The sequence below is a fragment of the Pristiophorus japonicus genome, chromosome 14 (genome assembly GCF_044704955.1).
Source record: "Pristiophorus japonicus isolate sPriJap1 chromosome 14, sPriJap1.hap1, whole genome shotgun sequence".
Lineage (NCBI taxonomy): Eukaryota > Metazoa > Chordata > Chondrichthyes > Pristiophoridae > Pristiophorus > Pristiophorus japonicus.
Window position 1 is genome coordinate 45,995,900 of NC_091990.1, and position 18,970 is coordinate 46,014,869.

Below are 18,970 nucleotides of genomic sequence, written 5' to 3' on the forward strand. Positions count from 1 at the left end.
GATCGGAGTTCTGATCACTGCATTCCTCTGTCTTGATGATCATTTTCACTGTGGCAAATTCACAAATAAAAGGTAAATGTGTACTGGAGTGTGAAATAGGACAAGCAGATGATGTATTACAGCTTTAATGCATAACTAAAGGTCATAACATTGTTATACTGATCCATTTCTATTGTTAGCAGATAATATATGTAAAAACACAGAGAACTTTGGATACTTTTATTTCTTAAATTAATCCAAACACTGCTGTAAATTGCATGTCCATGCTTAATAGTTTTAAAAAAAATGAAAATATATAAAGCATTTGCCAGTTATTGTATGACAATTTAACTTAAATTTCTTTTGGCAGAATAAGTAGCAGTATTCTTTTATAATATTTATACATATTGGAAACAGTAAATAATAAAGCGGGAACATGTCCATATCCGTTTCATGGAAGTAATGACTGGTGAATCAGTATTTGTAATATTCTTTATTTCAATAATCTATTCAATAAAAAATCAATGGTTATGTTTAAGCAGAAAGTTTAGGTGACTGATTAAACACTCGAAACAAAGTCAATCCCAGATGTCTTAATGGATTCTCTGTTACAAGTATAGGATAGGCTGTTGTGGTGCATTTTAATAGTTTCCCATTTTTAATTCTATCGTTTTGGTAGGTGGAGCTTTTTATGTAATGTAAGTTAACTAAGGTTTTGTTTTGTGACCTTTAAATAAGTCTGTGCCATACCCCATCGTTGCTCAACCTGGCTGTAATGTTCAAACTTTCATTGGCACACTCCCAATATTTAACTTGAACCAATAATCCAGCATTTGAATATGCAGCTGAGTGTATTCTACGCACAGAGGGCGTGTGAAATCAGAGGCTAACAATTAGGAGAGTGTTCCTTAATTAAGACTTGGCAATACAAGTGTTAGTACTGCAATTCTAGCTGCAAGAAACTGCCAATCAATTTTTGTAAAAAAATTCAAGCTGTGTCAAATTCCTGCTACCCTGTATTTGTTCGTGTCAGGGATGGTTGGGGGTGTGGAGGGATTTACATAGACAGAATCACCACAGTTTCAGAATCAGAGGCCAGCAAGCTGATCAATCCACTGCTACCTTGGCACCAGAAGGTTCACAATAGAATCAGCAGAGAAAGTGGAAGGAATAATTTTGGGGGGCTTCCAAAAGAATGAAGTCAGAAAATCCTGGAACTTGCGTAATGGTTTGTTTTCTTCCCTCTTACAAAATGTGTTTGGTCTCTACCAGGTACTGCTATGATTTACCACTCAATATGCTTCAGAGTTTATATACTGTTAAACAGTAACAATTATGTTTATTACAGTATCACAGTGGTATTTTCGAACTGCAGGTTTGCTGCAAGAACAAAGAGATTGTAATGTAAGTGAAGACTAATTGCTTTAAGAGCATCTCCCAGGTGCAACCATCTCAAACAAAATCATATTTTTTGAGGCAGTTCGAATTTCATTGGATTATCTGCTCACAATACTAACCTCTGATTGCCTACCTAATTTCTGGCTCTATGATTGACAAGACCCTTGGGGGCAAAGAGCAATGGTTGGAGGCACGATTACCTATTCCTGAAATAGTCCTGTGCTGCAAAAACAATGATCTGTCAATAATAGACGGCAGTTGAATTGGGTAGGTTTTCTCAGTTACTACACATGCAGCAGAAACCTTTGCAGCAAGTTGTACAGCAGAGTTCGTTACAAATGGAGTAACGTGGCCAAGGCAAAATGTACTGGAGGATGCTTAACTATGTCCGTATACAGAGGAAAGTGACATGGCCTGGCATCATGTTCTCCACGTTTATTAGCTTTAATCATAGTTGCATCAAAAAAAAAGTAAAAGATGTCAAAACCCATATAGATATAAACAGCTGGCTCCGCAGCGAATAGAACATCTGTTAGAACACAAATATGCAGTTGTGGCCAACAAACAATAGGATTTTTGGAACAGACTGTACATATTGGCTGCTACAGGAACTGAGCCTACCCAGAGAAACTCGCTTTCCTCAAAAATCTGGAAGAGGTACAGATGGGTAAACATAATAATGTAAATATGCAGTGTTTCTTTTTGCCGAAAGAAAAAGCATTTGCTGGGGGAAGTGCCCAAATATCTTCTATAGGTGAAATAGTTAAACATGTTACAATCATGCACTTGTTCCCTTTTGCTGTGGTAATCCGAATCAGTACCAGCACAAGGAGAAAGCAGATGTAAAGGTAGATGCATTGAGGCAACACTGAAGGCAGCTGACAAAGAATGAACACATTCGAATACACTTTGCCCTGAATCTAGGTTATGTCAATGGGCGACATATTCTTTGCATCATTCGGGTTGAACTGGAGATGCCCCAAGAGGCTTTTCTATTTCAGGGTCTAGTTCAATGGCAAGTCATTTAATATTCTCTTTCCAGCTTTCCGCCAAGAGTCTCCTTGTCAAACGTTCCACCACTTGACGACGTGCAGGAAGATTTTTTTCAAATTATTTTCTTGTAATCTGCAGGCTGATAGCTCTGGTGGTGAAACTTTCAACATTTATGTCCCACCAGTGTGTGCTAAACAATTTAATAAAATTAAATCAGTGGTTGTGTGGCGGATGCAGAGTATCCCTTATATGCAATGGTGAATTCCATTAGCTGCTCAGAAAAGCGATCCCTGTGCATTGCTCAAAAAGCTACAGGTCGAATCATCATAGTGGTGGATCTGAGGGAGTAATGTGAACCTTTCCAGTAGTGCCACTTGATCCCATTAAATCGAATTGCATTCATCCCGCCAGAGTAATACATGCCATTCAAGTTAGAAGGGCCACAGGCCTGAAACCACCATCCTGCAGATAAAAGTAACAAATATAATTACGTTTAGAACATGTCCTTCTTAATGTCACCTTACATGGTAGCACTTTATCACCGAGTTACTGCAGTAATCTGGGCATAAAGAACTCCTTATTAAGCAGTGTGTGTTCATAGAATCATAGAAGTTTACAGCATGGAAGAAGGCCAATTTGGCCCATCGTATCCATGCCGGTCAACAAGAGGCTATCCAGCCTAATCCCACTTTCCAGCTCTTGTTCTGTAGCTCTGTGGGTTATGGCACATCAGGTGCACATCCAAGTACTTTTTAAATGTGGTGAGGGTTTCTGCCTCTACCATCCTTTTAGACAGTGAGTTCCAGACCCCCACAACCCTCTGTGTGAAGACATTTCCCCTCAAATCCTCTCTAAACCTTCTACCAATTACTTTAAATGTATGCCTCCTGGTTGTTGATCCCTCTGCTAAGGGAAATAGGCCCTTACTATCCACTATATATCTAGGCCCCTCATAATTTTATACACCTCAATGAGGTCTCCCCTCAGCCTCCTCTGTTCCAATGAAAACAAATCCAGCCTATCTAATCTGTCCTCATAGCTTAGATTCTCCAATCCCAGCAACATCCTCGTATTTTATTGGGAGAAGGGTATGTGTTTGAGATTCTCTGCGTAGCGAGTTCTTGATCTGGGCTGTAGCATCTGGCAACGGTGCCCGGTACAGCATTTCACAGGGAATGGAAAATTGGTGGCACCATTATCCTGGTCAGCTGTTATGCACCTCCAAGAAGCTGGTTCAATGAAGTAGCATTGAAAGAGGGACAGGAACGAGCGACCTGATGAATCTATTGAATAAATCGAACGCAAGAAAAAGTACAATAATTTTAATGCGGATATAATAGAGCTACTTAAACATCCAATCTAGGAAAAAGCACATCAACTTGGTGCTGAAACCAAGCTGTAATTGTTCCCTTTCACTACAACTGCTTGCAATGTTCAATATTTACATGTATCACACACCATTTGCTCAGCAAGAATGCACCGTTTATTTCAACAGGTGTGCTCGAGGGTAGATTTACCGAGCCTTCACACAGAGCAGGTCCGCTGTCATCAATGGATGGAAAATAGTGGGGAAGGAGTCAGAAAATCTGCCTAGCTGCCTCACCCTTCAGTTAGAGAACTATGGAATAGACTATTTTGATGATGAAGCTATAAATATGCTGCTGAGTGAGAACCGAACTGGGCTATGGGGAGAGAACAAACTGTTGGATTAATTGTGGATTGCTCTGGTAAGAACCAGAACAGACTCAAGGGCCCCCTTCTGTGATGTAACCTTCTATGAGCCAAACCAAACATAAATGTTTCTCGTTTGTAGACCTAGCTGATCTCAGCCTGGATGGTAGTCGAGGCAATAGAATTTCCCCTGGCCTAAGGAGAGCAATCAGCTTTACTCCCATTTCCGGTTAGTATCCAGTGATTCCCGCTGGAAGATTAAACATACGTGAATGTCAGTTGTGGAGATCAGCTGTGATGGCCCTTTGGCAAGTCATTGATGAAGATCACTGACTAGGTTTACACATGAATAATGGCCAGGAGATTTATGTGTCCATGCAGAGGCAATAATGCTAATGAAATGCTGGCATTTATCTCAAGAATACAAAGTGAGAAAGATATACTTCAATTGTATGGAGTGTTGGTCAGCCTTCATCTAGATGTCTGCATTCAGTTTGGGGCACCACACCTCTTAACAGATATATTGGCCTTGGATTGGTTACAGCGCAGATTCGCCAGAATGATACTAAGGTTAAAAGGGTTTAATTATGAGGATAGGCTGCACAAACTTGAGTTTAGAAGGTTGAAGGGTGATCTAAATCAAAGTCTTTAAAATGTTAAAGGGCTTCAATAGGGTAGACAGAGGAACTATTTCCTCTGATGGGCGATTCTAGAAGAAGAGAGCACAATTTTCAATTATGAGCTTGGCTATTCGGGAAGTACATTTTCACTGAGTGATCTCAGGATATCAAGGGTTATGGAGCAGAAAACAGGAAAACTTTGCCATATACCTTTAATTTAGCATAGACTATAATATTATATCCTGCCTACACAAGTGATAACAGTACCTGCAATTCAGCAGGCCTCGGTCTTCAAAGTGACTCAAGTAAAGCTACATTATTAATTTCCTCATTGGTTCCAGTGGACACTCGATACCTTACAGCGAAGGGCTCAGTCTTTGTATGTTCGGTATTAGAGATGTCTAGTAATAGCCTTGCTCATTTGCCTGGTAGATTGGTAGCGATCTGAAAGTCAGGTCACAAAGCTAGGGCAGGCTTAACGGGCTTTCTGTATTGTAAGGAATAATAATTGATGCAGCTGGGAAAGTGCCCATTATACCAGTTTTACTAATCAGGCAGAGGAAAGACTACTGACAGTACGTGCAGCAAAGCCAAACTGAGAAATACTGGGTATTGGTAAAGATAGGAATATCAAGTTATTTCTTGATGGGCTATAAAGGAGTTCTCGCCCAGGTGCAATTGAACTGCTAGAACAAGATAAATGCTTAGAATTTCACATGAGAAAATCATGCCACAAAATTGTGCTCAGAAATGACCATGGCAATCTTCCAAATTATGGGCCTCAATTTGCTGGAGTGGCTCTTAAATCTGGTTATCAGCTAGAGACCAACTTTTTTTGCGATTATTTCCACCTCCAGAATAGACACCAGGACCTGGAAGGCTCACAAGATAAGGAAACTGTGTTTAACGGCTCAATTTTCCCCGGTCATTTGCGCCGTTTCTTTGGCGCGCGCCATTTTTTTGGCGTATTTCTTTTTTTCAAAGTTTCCCCCTGCGATCTGTGCTGGTGTAACTGACTTAGTTACGATTTTTCTAGGCCAGTTTTGTTTTACGTCATAGGGGCGTTCCCTCATGTCTGCGCTGTTTTTTGCAATTGTTCGCAGTTTGGCCAACATTTGTTTCTCTTCAGATGGCGTATCTGGTCACTCCCGAAAAATCTTCTGGTGAGTTAAGAAAACCAGCGCACATTCACAAATCTGCGCTGAAAGACGCCATTGTTTTTAAATCGGAGATTGTAGAAGGAGTCAAGAACACTGTCAAAATCAATAATAAAGTTCAACTTTTTTTTACTTGTCAACGTAGAAGTGTAAATTTGTTAGATTTCAGAAGTACTCTCATTTTTTTACTCACTCACACGCCACCACCAACTGTCTTGAAGCAGGGCTGGAGGGTCTTAGGTTTGGCCGGTAGAATTGACCCCGTGTCCGGACACAGCGGCTTGGGGATCGGCTACAAAACAAGTCGTGGAGGGTAGGCGGGGTGGAGAAAGAGAGAGAGTGAGGTGCCGATCGGAAGACTTGGAGCCCGGGGAGAGAGGTGCTTTCTGCACTGAAGACTGCAATGAGTGGGGGGGTGGGGGCAGGGGCGGGGGGGGAAGGGAGAAAGAGAAGAGGAGAAGTCACAAGACTGCAATTAGTTAGTGGGGTGTGGAGAGAGGAGAAGTCAGGACCTTTGGGTGTGGTCCATCCATACAGACCTGAAGAGATACAACATGAACCTATCCTGCCTGCTCTCCTGCCATTTTGAGCTTCTTTCAAAGGTTAAATTTAAGTGTGTGGGCAATACTGACAATGCCATACCTTGTGCGAGCCTTCTGCATCATGGTGCTACGTAGGAGACAATTGATTCGTCTTCATCGCATCAGGAACATCAGAGCCCGTAGGGTGCTGGGCAGGAGGACTTACCCACCTCGGGTATATCGAGGCAGGCATTCGTACCTGCACCTGAGTGATACAGACTGTGTCAGAAGGCTGCATTTCCGCAAAGAAGTTGTAAGTGAGATCTGTGAGTTGGTCAAAGCAGACCTACAACCTAAAAGCAGTCCTCCTGATGCTTCATCAGTTGAAGTGAAGGTTACAGCTGCACTTTCATTCTATGCCTCTGGATCGTTTCAAGCTACAACTAAGGATGTGTGTGCTATCTCTCAACATGCAACACATGTCTCCATTCGCCAGGTCACGGCTGCACTGTATGCGCATAGGAATGACTTTATAAAGTTCCGCATGACTGCCCAAGCAATCCATGACAGGGCTGTGAGCTTCTCCAGGATTGCTGGCTTCCCAGAGGTTGCATTGATTGTACCCTCATTGCCTTGCGAGCACCTTTGGAGGATTCCGAGATGTACAGGATCCAAAAAGGCTTCTACTCCATTAATGTGCAGCCCGTGTGTGAAATGTATCATATCATCAGTTGATGCAAGATACCCTGGCAGCACCCATGATGCGTTCATCCTACATGACAGCGTTATATCTGCCATGCTTCAGCAGCAGCAGCCAGAAGGGCAGAGCTGGCTACTGGGAGACAAAGGGTACAGCCTCGCCACCTGGCTCGTGACACCCCTACATGTAAGCTGGACAGAAGCTGACCGTCAATACAACATGTCTCACATTGCGACGTGCGGTATCATAGAGAAGACCATTGGCATCTTGAAACAGTGTTTACGGTGCCTGGACCATTCCGGAGGCTACTACATTTAGGGTTACTCCCCTGAGACTGTCGGTCAGTTCACTGTTGTGTGCTGCATAACTTAGCCATCATGAGGCAGCAGCACCTGGTAGTGGAAGACCCACATGCGGTGAGAGTGGCTGATGATAATGATGCGGAAGATGCAGGTGACGAGCAGGAGGAGGAGGAGGAGGAGGAGGATGACGAGGAAGCCATGCAAGTGCCTGAGGCTGGAGCACGATGGCGGAGGAGGGCGGACCATCGTGCTCCTTTAACGATTGCTCGAGCCTTGCGCCAGCAGCTCATCTGTGAATGCTTTCCTGATGCCCGAGGGCTCAGCGACAACTGTTCCACATGGGCCATGTTTACTGTTTGGAGCTGTTCCATAATGTTGTGTTGTGTTAACGGAACATGATTCAGTTTTAATGCAAAATATATTTTATTCAAAAGTTTACAATGTACTTAACTTAACTTTAATAAAATTATTCTTGTATCAAACTTTACTTTAAGATCACTCTTTAAGATCACTTATAAACTTGTAAATTTACATAACTTACAAAAAACTTGAAAGTTAAGAACAGTTACAACATTAACAATAATAATAACAACAACAACAGCAGCAAAGAAAGGCTGCACTCACCCATCTTTCCTCCCTCTTATTCTAAGGCCGCCCGCTGCGCTTGGTCGTGGACACTCCACCACCCCTGCCCACAGGCGGTGGCAATGTTTCTGGGCTTGATACCAAGCTTATTCTTTCTACATCTCGGGTAATGCGCACCTCTTGAGGGAGTGGGGGAGGGGAGGGGGCTTTGGTGTCAGGTGGCAAGTTGGAGGGCCCAGGCGGCAAGTTGGAGGGCCCAGCATGGGGCTCCTCAGAGGCTGGTGTGGGGATTGGAGTGGGAGCGGCAGTTGATTCTGTCAATGGACGCGGGATCTGGGCGTGTTCCCTTATTGCAGCAGCTAACTCCAACATCCCGTCCCTCATGCGCCCTGACAGTATCTCAATGACCTGCAACATTCCCTCCCTCATGCTGAGCAAAACTGTCTCAACTACCTGCAACATTCCCTCCCACTTGGCCACTATTCCCTCCCGGATATCGTTCCCATTTCTCGTGTCATTGCTGTTACTTCTCCCGACAGTCCCTCTACCTCATCATTCACCACACTGATGCGTCCAGGAGTGATCGGGTAAGGTCAATGCTCTCTGCACTCAATGACCACATCTGAACCACATCTGTTAGATCCTGCACCTTAGGAGAGCGTGGTCGAGCTCTCCTTCCCCTCCTCCCCACGGGTGTGCCTCGGTGCACCACACCACTGGGACCCGCAACCTCGGAAGGTGTGAAACCATGGAATGTCCCACCAACACTCAAACCATTAGTCACAGAGAGGGCTGTCACCTCCATGAGCAGCACCTCCTCCAAAGTCAGTACAACAGTGGGAGCTTCAGCCAGCTCCATCCCCTCCCCCTCCCCCTCACCCCCATGGATGGATTGGAAGATGTTCTCCTCTTCAGGCTCGTCCGCGTCTGAAGCTTCTTCTGCATCGTCAGGATTGGCCTCAAGTTCTGCAAAAGATAACAGAACAGTCAAATGGTTAGTAGCAGAGGAGGGGGAAGGGTGGGTGACATGGGTAGGCTGACACATTGCAGGCCAGGCAGCAGGCTGATTGAAGGACCACAATGAATTTGCAGGACTTACCCTCTCCCTCGAATGTGGGCCCAGCTTGTGCAGTACTGATTGCTTTTTTCTAGGCAGGACCCATCAAAGGAGCGACCCTCTCTTCCAAGGGTGTCAGTGGGTGCAGATTTGCTGGGCCTGTTCCTGTTCGAGTTCTTTCCCTTTTATTGTGTGCCACTTTCCTCTGCAAAAATGAAAATGCAATGTTTTAGAGAGGGTGTCTATCTGCTGGGTGGAACATATAGATGGTCACATTTACAATTGCAATTGCATTGAATAAATTTAAATATTACTTACACTAACTACTTGACAAATGTCCTGCCACTTCTTTTTACACTGGCCTCCATTGCGCAGTAATCTTCGGCAACTTGCTTCCAGCGTTTCTTCATTTCTTTGGATGGAACTTTTATGTGACCTCTGCTGGTGCCCAGCTCCTGCCAGCTGTTTTCAATCACAGTAACTAGTGCCTCCACTTCATCCTGTAAGAAATTCTTGGTCCTCGCAACACGTTGCATCTTGTACTGCTGCAGCTGTGATTTTTCCAATACTCTCACACAGCACTCCTTCTCACACACACAACTGGCTCTTTAAAAATGGCCGACTGCCAAATCTGAGCTGTACTGATCATGCACGTCCATTGGAACGACGTCAAAAACGTAACTTTTTTTCCCCGCGCATGCGCAGAGGTGCAGATTCGTTTTTTAGCGCAGACAGCAGGTTCCATCCCCCGAGGCGACTGGACATGCTGCGTGGCGCCAAATTCGAATTATACATTGGGGAAACATTGGCAAATTATTTCTGCCGCATTTCTGGCCTCGAAAAACGGGCAATACGCCAGAAAACGGACTTGGGGAGAATTGAGGCCATTAACTTTAACGGTTGAAAAATATGAAAATAAAAGCGCAACATGCCAATAAGAACAAAGAAGAATAAGGAAGACAAGGAGAACAATGCAAGTATTTTAGTAGTACTGGCTCATGTTCCAATAAAAAGCTGTTATTGTTTTTTACTGGAACATCTTTCAGATGACACGTTAAACCGAGGCCCCGTCTGCTCTCTCAAGTGGATGTAAAAATTCCCATGGCACTATTCGAAGAAGAGCAGGGAAGTTATCCCTGGTGTCTTGGCCAATATTTATCCCTCCCCCTGCTGGTGCCGATCTGGCAGTTCAGCAGGTGGGAGGCCACTTACGCTATTTGGACGTCAGCGGGCGGTTCCCGCCAGTACTCCCCTCCCGCCCAAGTGGAAAATAGCAAAGAGGGGAGACCGGCAGCAAAACTTGGTGGTAGTTGGCAGCAGTCGGCGGCAGCCACCAATACCGGGGCCCAAGTCTCTGTCCTAATATTTCCTTATGTGGCCCGGTGTCAAATTTTGTTTAACAAAACTCCTGTGAAGCACCTTGGGACATTTTACTACATAAAGGCACTATATAAATGCAAGTTGTTGTATGCTAAGTCTTATCAAAAGCCCAGCCCAGAGATACTAAAATTCCCCGAGATTTACTAGCAGTTTAACAGTAATCTAACTCTAGTGTAATCAACTGAAATGGTTCTTAGCTGTGCTCTTCAGTTTTAAAGCCATTCTAACTTCCCTTCTCCTTCTTTACATATAATATTGTATGTGAAGACAGATTAGGAATGGATTGACATGTGCTTCACTGATGTGGCACATTCCTATTAAAAGCACCTTTTGCTGTATGAACTACAAAACAAAAACTTGTTGGTGACTTCTACCGATTGCAAATTATGTCAGTAATGTTACACAACAACCTGCTCAAAAAGCAAATGGGAAATGTAAGAAAAGAGCTAATTCAATATGTCCTTGACCACTGCTCAACATCCTAGTGTTAAAATATATTCCTATTTTACTCTTCAGCTCTAGTCTTGTTTTACCACAGTCCCTCTTCATTAATGTCTCTGTGGGTAATCCATAGAACCATACAGACCAGAAAGGTTCTTACCCAATTTTATGCTAAGTTAACTAATCTTTGGCCTCAGCACCCCTGGGATAACCAGGGCAAAAAAAAAAACACTCAGGGTTCATTCTCCTGATTGTTATTCACATATAGAGGTGGTATGTGAAGCATGGAATAGTTGATGTGGAAGGTCAGCCTGCTAACACTAAAGGTTCAAATTCACACATGAAGAATGGTCATTTGGAAGAGGTACAGAAAGGCTGTCAACACCTCCATGGAATCCTGTTTTTAAAAGGGCAGGAAAGGTCTGGTTCATTATTTATGTTCTTGCCTCAAACGGCCCTTACAAGAAGCAAGAAAGACTTGCATTTATATAGTGCCTTTAACAACCTTAGGACATCCTAATGCACTTTACAACCAGTGAGGTACTTTTTTGAAGTGTATAAACTGTTGTAATGTCGGAAATAAAGCAGACAACTTGCGCACAACAAGGTCCCACAAACAGCAATGAGTAACTGACCAGATAATCTGTTTTTAGGTGTTGTTTGAGGACACGGGGAAGAATATTCCTGCTCTTCTTCGAATAGTGCCTTGGGACTTTTTATTCCTACTTGAGAGGGCAGACGGGGCTCAGTTTGACATCTCATCTGAAAGACAGCACCTCCAACAGTGCAGCACTCCCTGAATAATGCGCTGGAAGTGTAAGCCTAGATTTTTTGCTCAAGTGTCTGGAGTGGGACTTGAACCCACAACCTTCTGTCTCAGAGGCGCAACTTGCATTGAGATTACACCTCTCTCTGTTACAACAACAAAAACAACTTGTATTTATATAGCACCTTTAACGTCGTGAAACATCCCAAGGCGCTTCACAGGAGTATTATGAGACAAATAATTTGACACCGAGCCACATAAGGAGAAATTAGGGCAGGTGACAAAGAGGTAGGATTTAAGGAGCGTCTTGAAGGAGGAAAAAGAGGGAGAGAGGCGGAGAGGTTTAGGCAGCGAATTCCAGAGCTTAAGGCCTCGGTAACAGAAGGCACAGCCACCAATGTTTGAGCGAATATAATCAGGGATTCTCACGAGGGCAGAATTAGAGGAGCGCAGACATCTCGGGGGGGTTGTGGGGCTGGAGGAGATGACCGAGGTAGGGAGATGCGAGGCCATGGAGTGATTTGAAAACAAGGATGAGATTTTTGAAATCAAGGCATTGCTTAACCGGCTAAAGGCATGGCTACTGGTGATTGCTCAAGATTATCAGAAGACAAAAGCACCTTCTGAGCATGCCTGTTGTCAATCAACTGAGGGAGACATTGTGGCGTGGGGCTTTTCCAAAATCAAAGGCAGCAGAGGAGACAGAACTGGAGAACGAGGAGGACCAGGAGCCAACAGAAGAAGATAGGAATGTGCTTGATCATATATCAAACCAGAAAGAAATACTTGCAAGATATTCTGCTGACAACCATATGTCCCTTGGTGCATTGCATGTTCGCGACTCCTAACTTTTCCTTAACTTCAGGAGCTCACACTGCTGGTGGGAATGTTTCATCTGGCAAGCATCACTGGAGTCAGAAACAGCCAAATCTGCAGCTGTTTAGACTGGCTTACTGCTTCGATAAACTAGCCAGTATTGAGGTACTAAGCTAATCAGCCATTCATACAGAAACACCTGTGAAATGAGACTTTGAAATGTAAAATGCTGCTTTAAATTGCCAAATTAGTTTTGAGTCAGAATAATGCATGTGTTTGTACTTAATTAGAAACAATAAATATTGGAAATCTGAAACAAAAAATAACAGGACATGGAAGAGTGTTTGGAGAAAGGAAACTTTAATGTGTCTTTTCTCTTTACAAATGCTAATTGCTACCTGTTTTGGCATTTTCTATTGCTGTGTGCAATTATCAAAGTTGTTGGATGTGTTCAGTGTAATTTACGTGCATACTTTTGAAATTAGCGTTTGAGTGAACCGGTAAGTGACTTTATTTGAAGAGGAGCTTTATTCTCATCAGAATTGCTATATCGTCCTAAACTGATACATTATTGCAGCGCACTTACCAGTGCAAAGTGTAGTGGTTTAGATTAAGAGATGCAGCTGCTGACGTGACATTGGCTAGGATGTTGAAACACCTGAACTAGAGTTATAGCGGTAGTGATGATGTGGGAGCTTGCTGTGCATACATTTGCTGCCATGTTTTCTACATTACAGCAGAGACTACACTTCAAAAGTACTTCATTGGCTGTAAAGCCCCTTTGGTTGTGAAAGGCGCTATATTAATGAAAACCTTTCTTCAATAGGAATAACCGGAACATGGCTTACTCCAGTCAATGAAAATAATACTGAAATGGAAGGGTACAGAATATTCAAAACATAGAGAAGAAATGTGGGGAAAAGAGGTTGTAACTCTCAATGGAAAAAAGAGCAGCAAAGAATTGCCCAATAATATTATAATAATAGAATTACCCAGACCCCAGTTGGAGGCTTCTAGTGTAAAGACAAATAATACACTTTGGCCTCCATTAGTATCGACCATTAGCTCAAAATAATGAATAGGCCAGAATACTTGATGAAGAGATAAGGAGGTTCTGAAAGGAAGGTGGTTGTATTCATGAGGGATTTCAACTGAACAAGAATAAATTGGAACTGCCCACGTGGTGTAGAGAGAGACTTGGTAAATGTAATGCAAGATTGCTTCATGACCTTGTGTGTCACGGAGCCTCAAGAGGGTGATCTCGGTTTTACTTTTTAATGGTAAGTGACCCCGACAGTGCAGCGAAAATGGAACTCATGCCACCCCAGGTGATGGTGACCATAACACGATTAAGTTTGATATGATATGGGATTCAATGCTGCTGAAGACCAACACTCAGATATACAATTTAAAAAAGGCCAACTACAAGGTTATGAGGGAAAAGCTAAAATAGTTTTACTGGAGGGATTGTTTAATAATGACTTGACTGGGGACAAAAAGAATACTTTCAAAGACATACTGAGAAGTATGCAGGTTAAATGCTGCAGAGTTAGACTCAACAAAAAATGACCCTAATTCATTAACAAGGGAAATAAGGTGGCTGAGGTTCACAAAGTCTGCAGGGAGAAGGACAAGAAAGCCCATTGGGAAAAATATATCAAACTTCTGAAGCATGTCAAAAGTGCGATTAGTAGAGTAAAGAGGAATCTGTAAATGAGTATTGCTGCAGATGGTATACACATCAGTAAGAAACTCTTCCAGTACCATACCAGCAAGAACAAAGTCAGGGAAAAGATATGGGGCGAGAGTTTCCTCTCAAATCGGCCAGTTACTGCCCAGAAATACAAGTTTCGACAAAAAAAAACACATTTACCGCCAAGATACCACCCGGCGGTAAATTCCACAGTCATTACCGCCAGGCAGTATTTGATACTGTCCGCACCTATATTACCACCCAAATACCACCCAAAATGGAAGTTTCATCATTAAGATCCATTTACCACTGGACCTTAATACCGTCCTGAAAAAGCAGGTGTTACTGGATCTTAAGTGGGTGGTATGGACATAGATCTGACAGGTTTGTTTGATATTACACAGATCTTTATAGTTCGCCACAGTTTGATGTATTTTTAAATAGATTGTAGTATTTCTAGTGTTAGTCAATAATATAAATGGTCTAAAAAAGCCTTATTTACTCCTTTAAGTCTCTCTCACTCGCATTAGTCTCACACCCACCAGTCTCTCCCTCCCCCAGTCTCTCTCCCCCCCCCCCCCGCACTCTCTCTTTCCCCCCCCGCCACCCGCCCAATCTCTCTTCACCCCCCCGTTTCTCTTCCACCCCCGCAGTATCTCTCCCATCCCCTCCCCCGTCTCTCTCCCACCCCCCCCCAGTCTCTCTCCCACCCCCCCCCCAGTCTCTCTCCCACCCCCCCCCAGTCTCTCTCCCACCTCCCCCAGTCTCTCTTCCCCCCACCCAGTCTCTCTCCCCCCACCCCAGTCTCTCTCCCCCCACCAGTCTTTCTCCCCCCCCTAGTCTCTCACCCCACCCAGTCTCTCCCCCCCATCCAGTCTCTTCCCCACCCCCCAGTCTCTCTTCCACCCCCCCCAGTCTCTCTTCCCCACCCAGTCTCTCTTCCCCACCCAGTCTCTCTCTCCCCCCACCCAGTCTCTCTCTCCCCCCACCCAGTCTCTCTCTCCCCCCACCCAGTCTCTCTCTCCCCCCACCCAGTCTCTTCCCCCCCCAGTCTCTCTCCCCCCTAACCCCAGTCTCTCTCCCCCCAGTCTCTCTCCCCCCCAGTCTCTCTCCCCCCCACCCCAGTCTCCCTCACCCCCAGTCTCCCTCACCCCCCAGTCTCTCTCACCCCCAAGTCTCTCTCACCCCCAAGTCTCTCTCACCCCCCAGTCTCTCTCACCCCCCAGTCTATCTCACCTTCTAGAATGATCTCACACTCCCACCACAGCGATCTCTTCCATCCCCCCACAAAGTGATCTCACTCTCTTCCCCCACCCCGCCACAACAATCTCTCTCTCTCCCCCCCCCGCCACCACAGTGATCTCTCTCCCCCCACAGCAATCGTACTCTCTTCAACCCCCCTCCCCACAGCGATCTCTTTCTCCCCCCCTCACACAGCGATCTCACTCTCTTCCTCTCCACACAACGATCTTTCTCTCTCCCCGCCCACCCCCACAGCGATCTCACTCTCTTTCCCCCTCCCCGCCCACAGTGACCTCACGCTCTCACCCCCACCCCCCCGACAGCGATCTCTCACCCCCTTTTGCCCCCACTGCGATCTCTCACCTCCCTCCCCACAGCAATCTTCACCCACCCCCCCACCACACCTCTTCCTCTCGCTCCCCTCCACAGTGGTCTCAGGGTGGCTGTCTCTGGCCTCTCGTCGGTGCCTCTCTGGGTGGTGGTGGAGGGGGGGCGGAGCTTGACAGCCGTGCGCGTGTGCACAACTTGGGAGCCAAAGATTCCCGAGTCGATAGGCCTCCGCTGCACACGGCGCTTATCCCACTTCGCTCCCGCACCGCTTCGCCGCCGCCGACATGGAGCACCCGAAAACCGCGGGAGCGCGCACCAGCGGCATTCCAGCAGTTGAAAAAGACGCAACCGTCGGAACAGCGCTAAGGATCGGGCGGGGGCGATTTCAAAGGAAAACCCAGCCCATGAAGCTTAAAGATGACCTGAAACTTGCGAATGAGTAGACAATGGTTAATATATTCACTGATTGCTTCCTTGAGTAATTTTTCTTTCATTGAATAATTACAAACGATGAATATGCTCTCCATCAATGAGGAAAAAAACCAAGACTTAAAGGGCCCGAGTTTGGTCGACTTACTGCCGGCTGCCGCCAAGTTTTCTTGGCGGTCTCGATGGTTTATGGGCGCCCTCCCCTCTGAGCGAGTTTGGTCAGGTCCTCACGCCGACGGGGAGAGAAGACCGTTGGGGAGCGTGCGCTGGCATGCACCACCATGCAACGCCCATAAGAGTCCTCCCGCCCGCTGCATCCCCCATTTGGTCCGGGCTGTCCTCCGCTGCAGCAGGGGAAAAGGCCGCCGTGTGGAGGCAGGTCTTACCTCAACGGTAAGTATGAAGACCTGCAAGAAAAGGTTAGTCCACTTTCCTTTATTGCTTTTGCAGGGATTTTGGTCACTGGGGTCTCCGAAGGATTTTTTGGTAGTTGTTTAAAATTGTTTTGAAAAATGTTTAGTTTTGCCATTCCCCCCCTCCCTAAGTCCAACTCTTACCTTGGCGGTACTTTGCCGAGGATCGCATTTGCCGCCCAGAATACGACCTACCGCCCGCTGCTGCCCAGAATTGGCGTCGAAGGCCCATTTTTTCTGCCGGGTGGTTTTTCCCATGTTTTTTCACCAAACTTCCACCCAAAGTAACGTCAGGATCTTAGCGGTCCTTTCAACGGTACTTGGGCGGAACTTAGGTTTCACCAAACTCGGGACCAATGGACTTTTAAATCTACAAAGTTCTAAATAGATTTAAAAGTACCTAGAATAAAGAAATCTCCAGAGTCTAATAACACCTATCCCAGGTTGCAAAGACAAATTAAGGATGAAGTTTGTGAAGCAAAGACAGGTATTATGAAATAACTGAATACTTAGAAAGTCCCATTCAATTAGACACACGATAACATAGTACCATATTTAACTAAAGGATAAATGAAATCCAGGGAATTGTAGACTCAATAATCTTACATCAACACTGGCAAAATAATGGAGTCAATAATCAAGAGCAAACGTAAGAACATATAATGATGAATTTATAAATAAGAAGCTATAGCTGGCATTTAGAAGAAATTTCAATTGTATTCAATGTGGTCAGTTTGCTGTAGCCTAGGAAGTGATCAGGCATAGTATCCATTATTGAAGAATCTATTGCATACTAGAGGTTTTTAAGAGGGCTTGGTATTGGGCTGCAGTTGGGAGGCTATGTTGCTATCTAATTGGAAAATTAGTGCTGAACTCAAGTGGGCTCAATGGAAATGCTATTTGCAGGACAGTGAAAACACATAGCTGTATCACTTAAATAATGTGTTGTTGAGTTGTACTGTAAATATGGCATCAAAAAAATATACAGAAAAATAGAGATTTGTTGGAGTGATTGCAGACAATAACCGAATTGAGAGGTTCCAGGACATCACAAAAAACAACCACTTGCATTTATATGATGCCTTTAAAGTAGAAAAACATCCCAAGATGCTTCTCAGAAATGGACGTTAGAAACATAGAAACATAGAAAATAGGTGCAGGAGTAGGCCATTCGGCCCTTCTAGCCTGCACCGCCAATCAATGAGTTCATGGCTGAACATGCAACTTCAGTACCCCATTCCTGCTTTCTCACCATACCCCTTGATTCCCCTAGTAGTAAGGACTTCATCTAACTCCTTTTTGAATATATTTAGTGAATTGGCCTCAACAACTTTCTGTGGTAGAGAATTCCACAGGTTCACCACTCTCTGGGTGAAGAAATTCCTCCTCATCTCGGTCCTAAATGGCTTCCCCCTTATCCTTAGACTGTGTCCCCTGGTTCTGGACTTCCCTAACATTGGGAACATTCTTCCTGCATCTAACCTGTCTAACCCCGTCAGAATTTTAAACGTTTCTATGAGGCCCCCTCTCATTCTTCTGAACTCCAGTGAATACAAGCCCAGTTGATCCAGTCTTTCTTGATAGGTCAGTCCCGCCATCCCGGGAATCAGTCTGGTGAACCTTCGCTGCACTCCCTCAATAGCAAGAATGTCCTTCCTCAGGTTAGGAGACCAAAACTGTACACAATACTCCAGGTGTGGCCTCACCAAGGCCCTGTACAATTGTAGAATCACCTCCCTGCCCTTGTACTCAAATCCCCTCGCTACGTTGAACCAAAGAAGCTGATATTAGGAGCAGTGATCAAAAGCTTGATAAGAGATCAATTTTAAGGAGGATCTTAAAGGAAGAGATGGAGGTGTAGAGGCAGAAGGGTTTAGGGAAGATTCCAGAGCATGGGATTTAGACAGCTGAAGGCATGGCTTCCTGCGGTGAGGCAAAGAGAGAGTTGGCGGGGGCTGGGGGGGAGGTGAGAATCAGAGGGATGTAGATTTCTGGGTTGCAGCTTGTAGGTCTGGAAGAGGTTACACAGATGTAGGGGGTGATGAGGCCATGAAGGGTTTAAACATGCAGTTGAGAATTTTATATTGGAGATGTTGGGCAATGCATGTCAGCAAGGACAGGAGTGAATGGTGAGCGGGACCTGGTAAGGGACAGGATGTAGGCAGCAGAATTTTGGATGTGCTGAAGTTCATGAAGGGAGAAGGATGGGAAATTGACCAAGAGAGCAGTGGAATAGTTGAGTCTGGAGGTGAGAGAGAGGAATGGATGAGTTTTTCAGTGGCAGATGGGCTGGCAGGGACAGAGGCCGGTTGATGTTACAGGGATGGAATTAGTCAATCTCTGTGATGGATAGTATATGGGGTTGGAAGCTCAGGCTGGCCTTAAATAGGACACAGATTGCAACCAATCTGGTTCATCCTGGGCTAATCAGTTACTAGTAAAGGTGATTATCTTTCCTCCCTGAGATGATCTGGGGT

At 44.9% G+C, this 18,970-nt stretch overlaps 1 protein-coding gene across 1 annotated transcript in view; it reads right to left on the reverse strand.

Moving 5' to 3' along the window:
- Nucleotides 1–216: 216 nt before the first annotated feature.
- angpt2b (angiopoietin 2b) overlaps nucleotides 217–18,970 on the reverse strand; it is a 176,497-nt gene continuing 157,743 nt past the window's right edge. Inside the window, exon 9 of the mRNA XM_070899204.1 lies at nucleotides 217–2,832. Within this exon, the coding sequence (XP_070755305.1) occupies nucleotides 2,672–2,832 (161 nt within the window). The 3' untranslated portion in view covers nucleotides 217–2,671. The remainder of the gene's footprint in view (nucleotides 2,833–18,970) is intronic.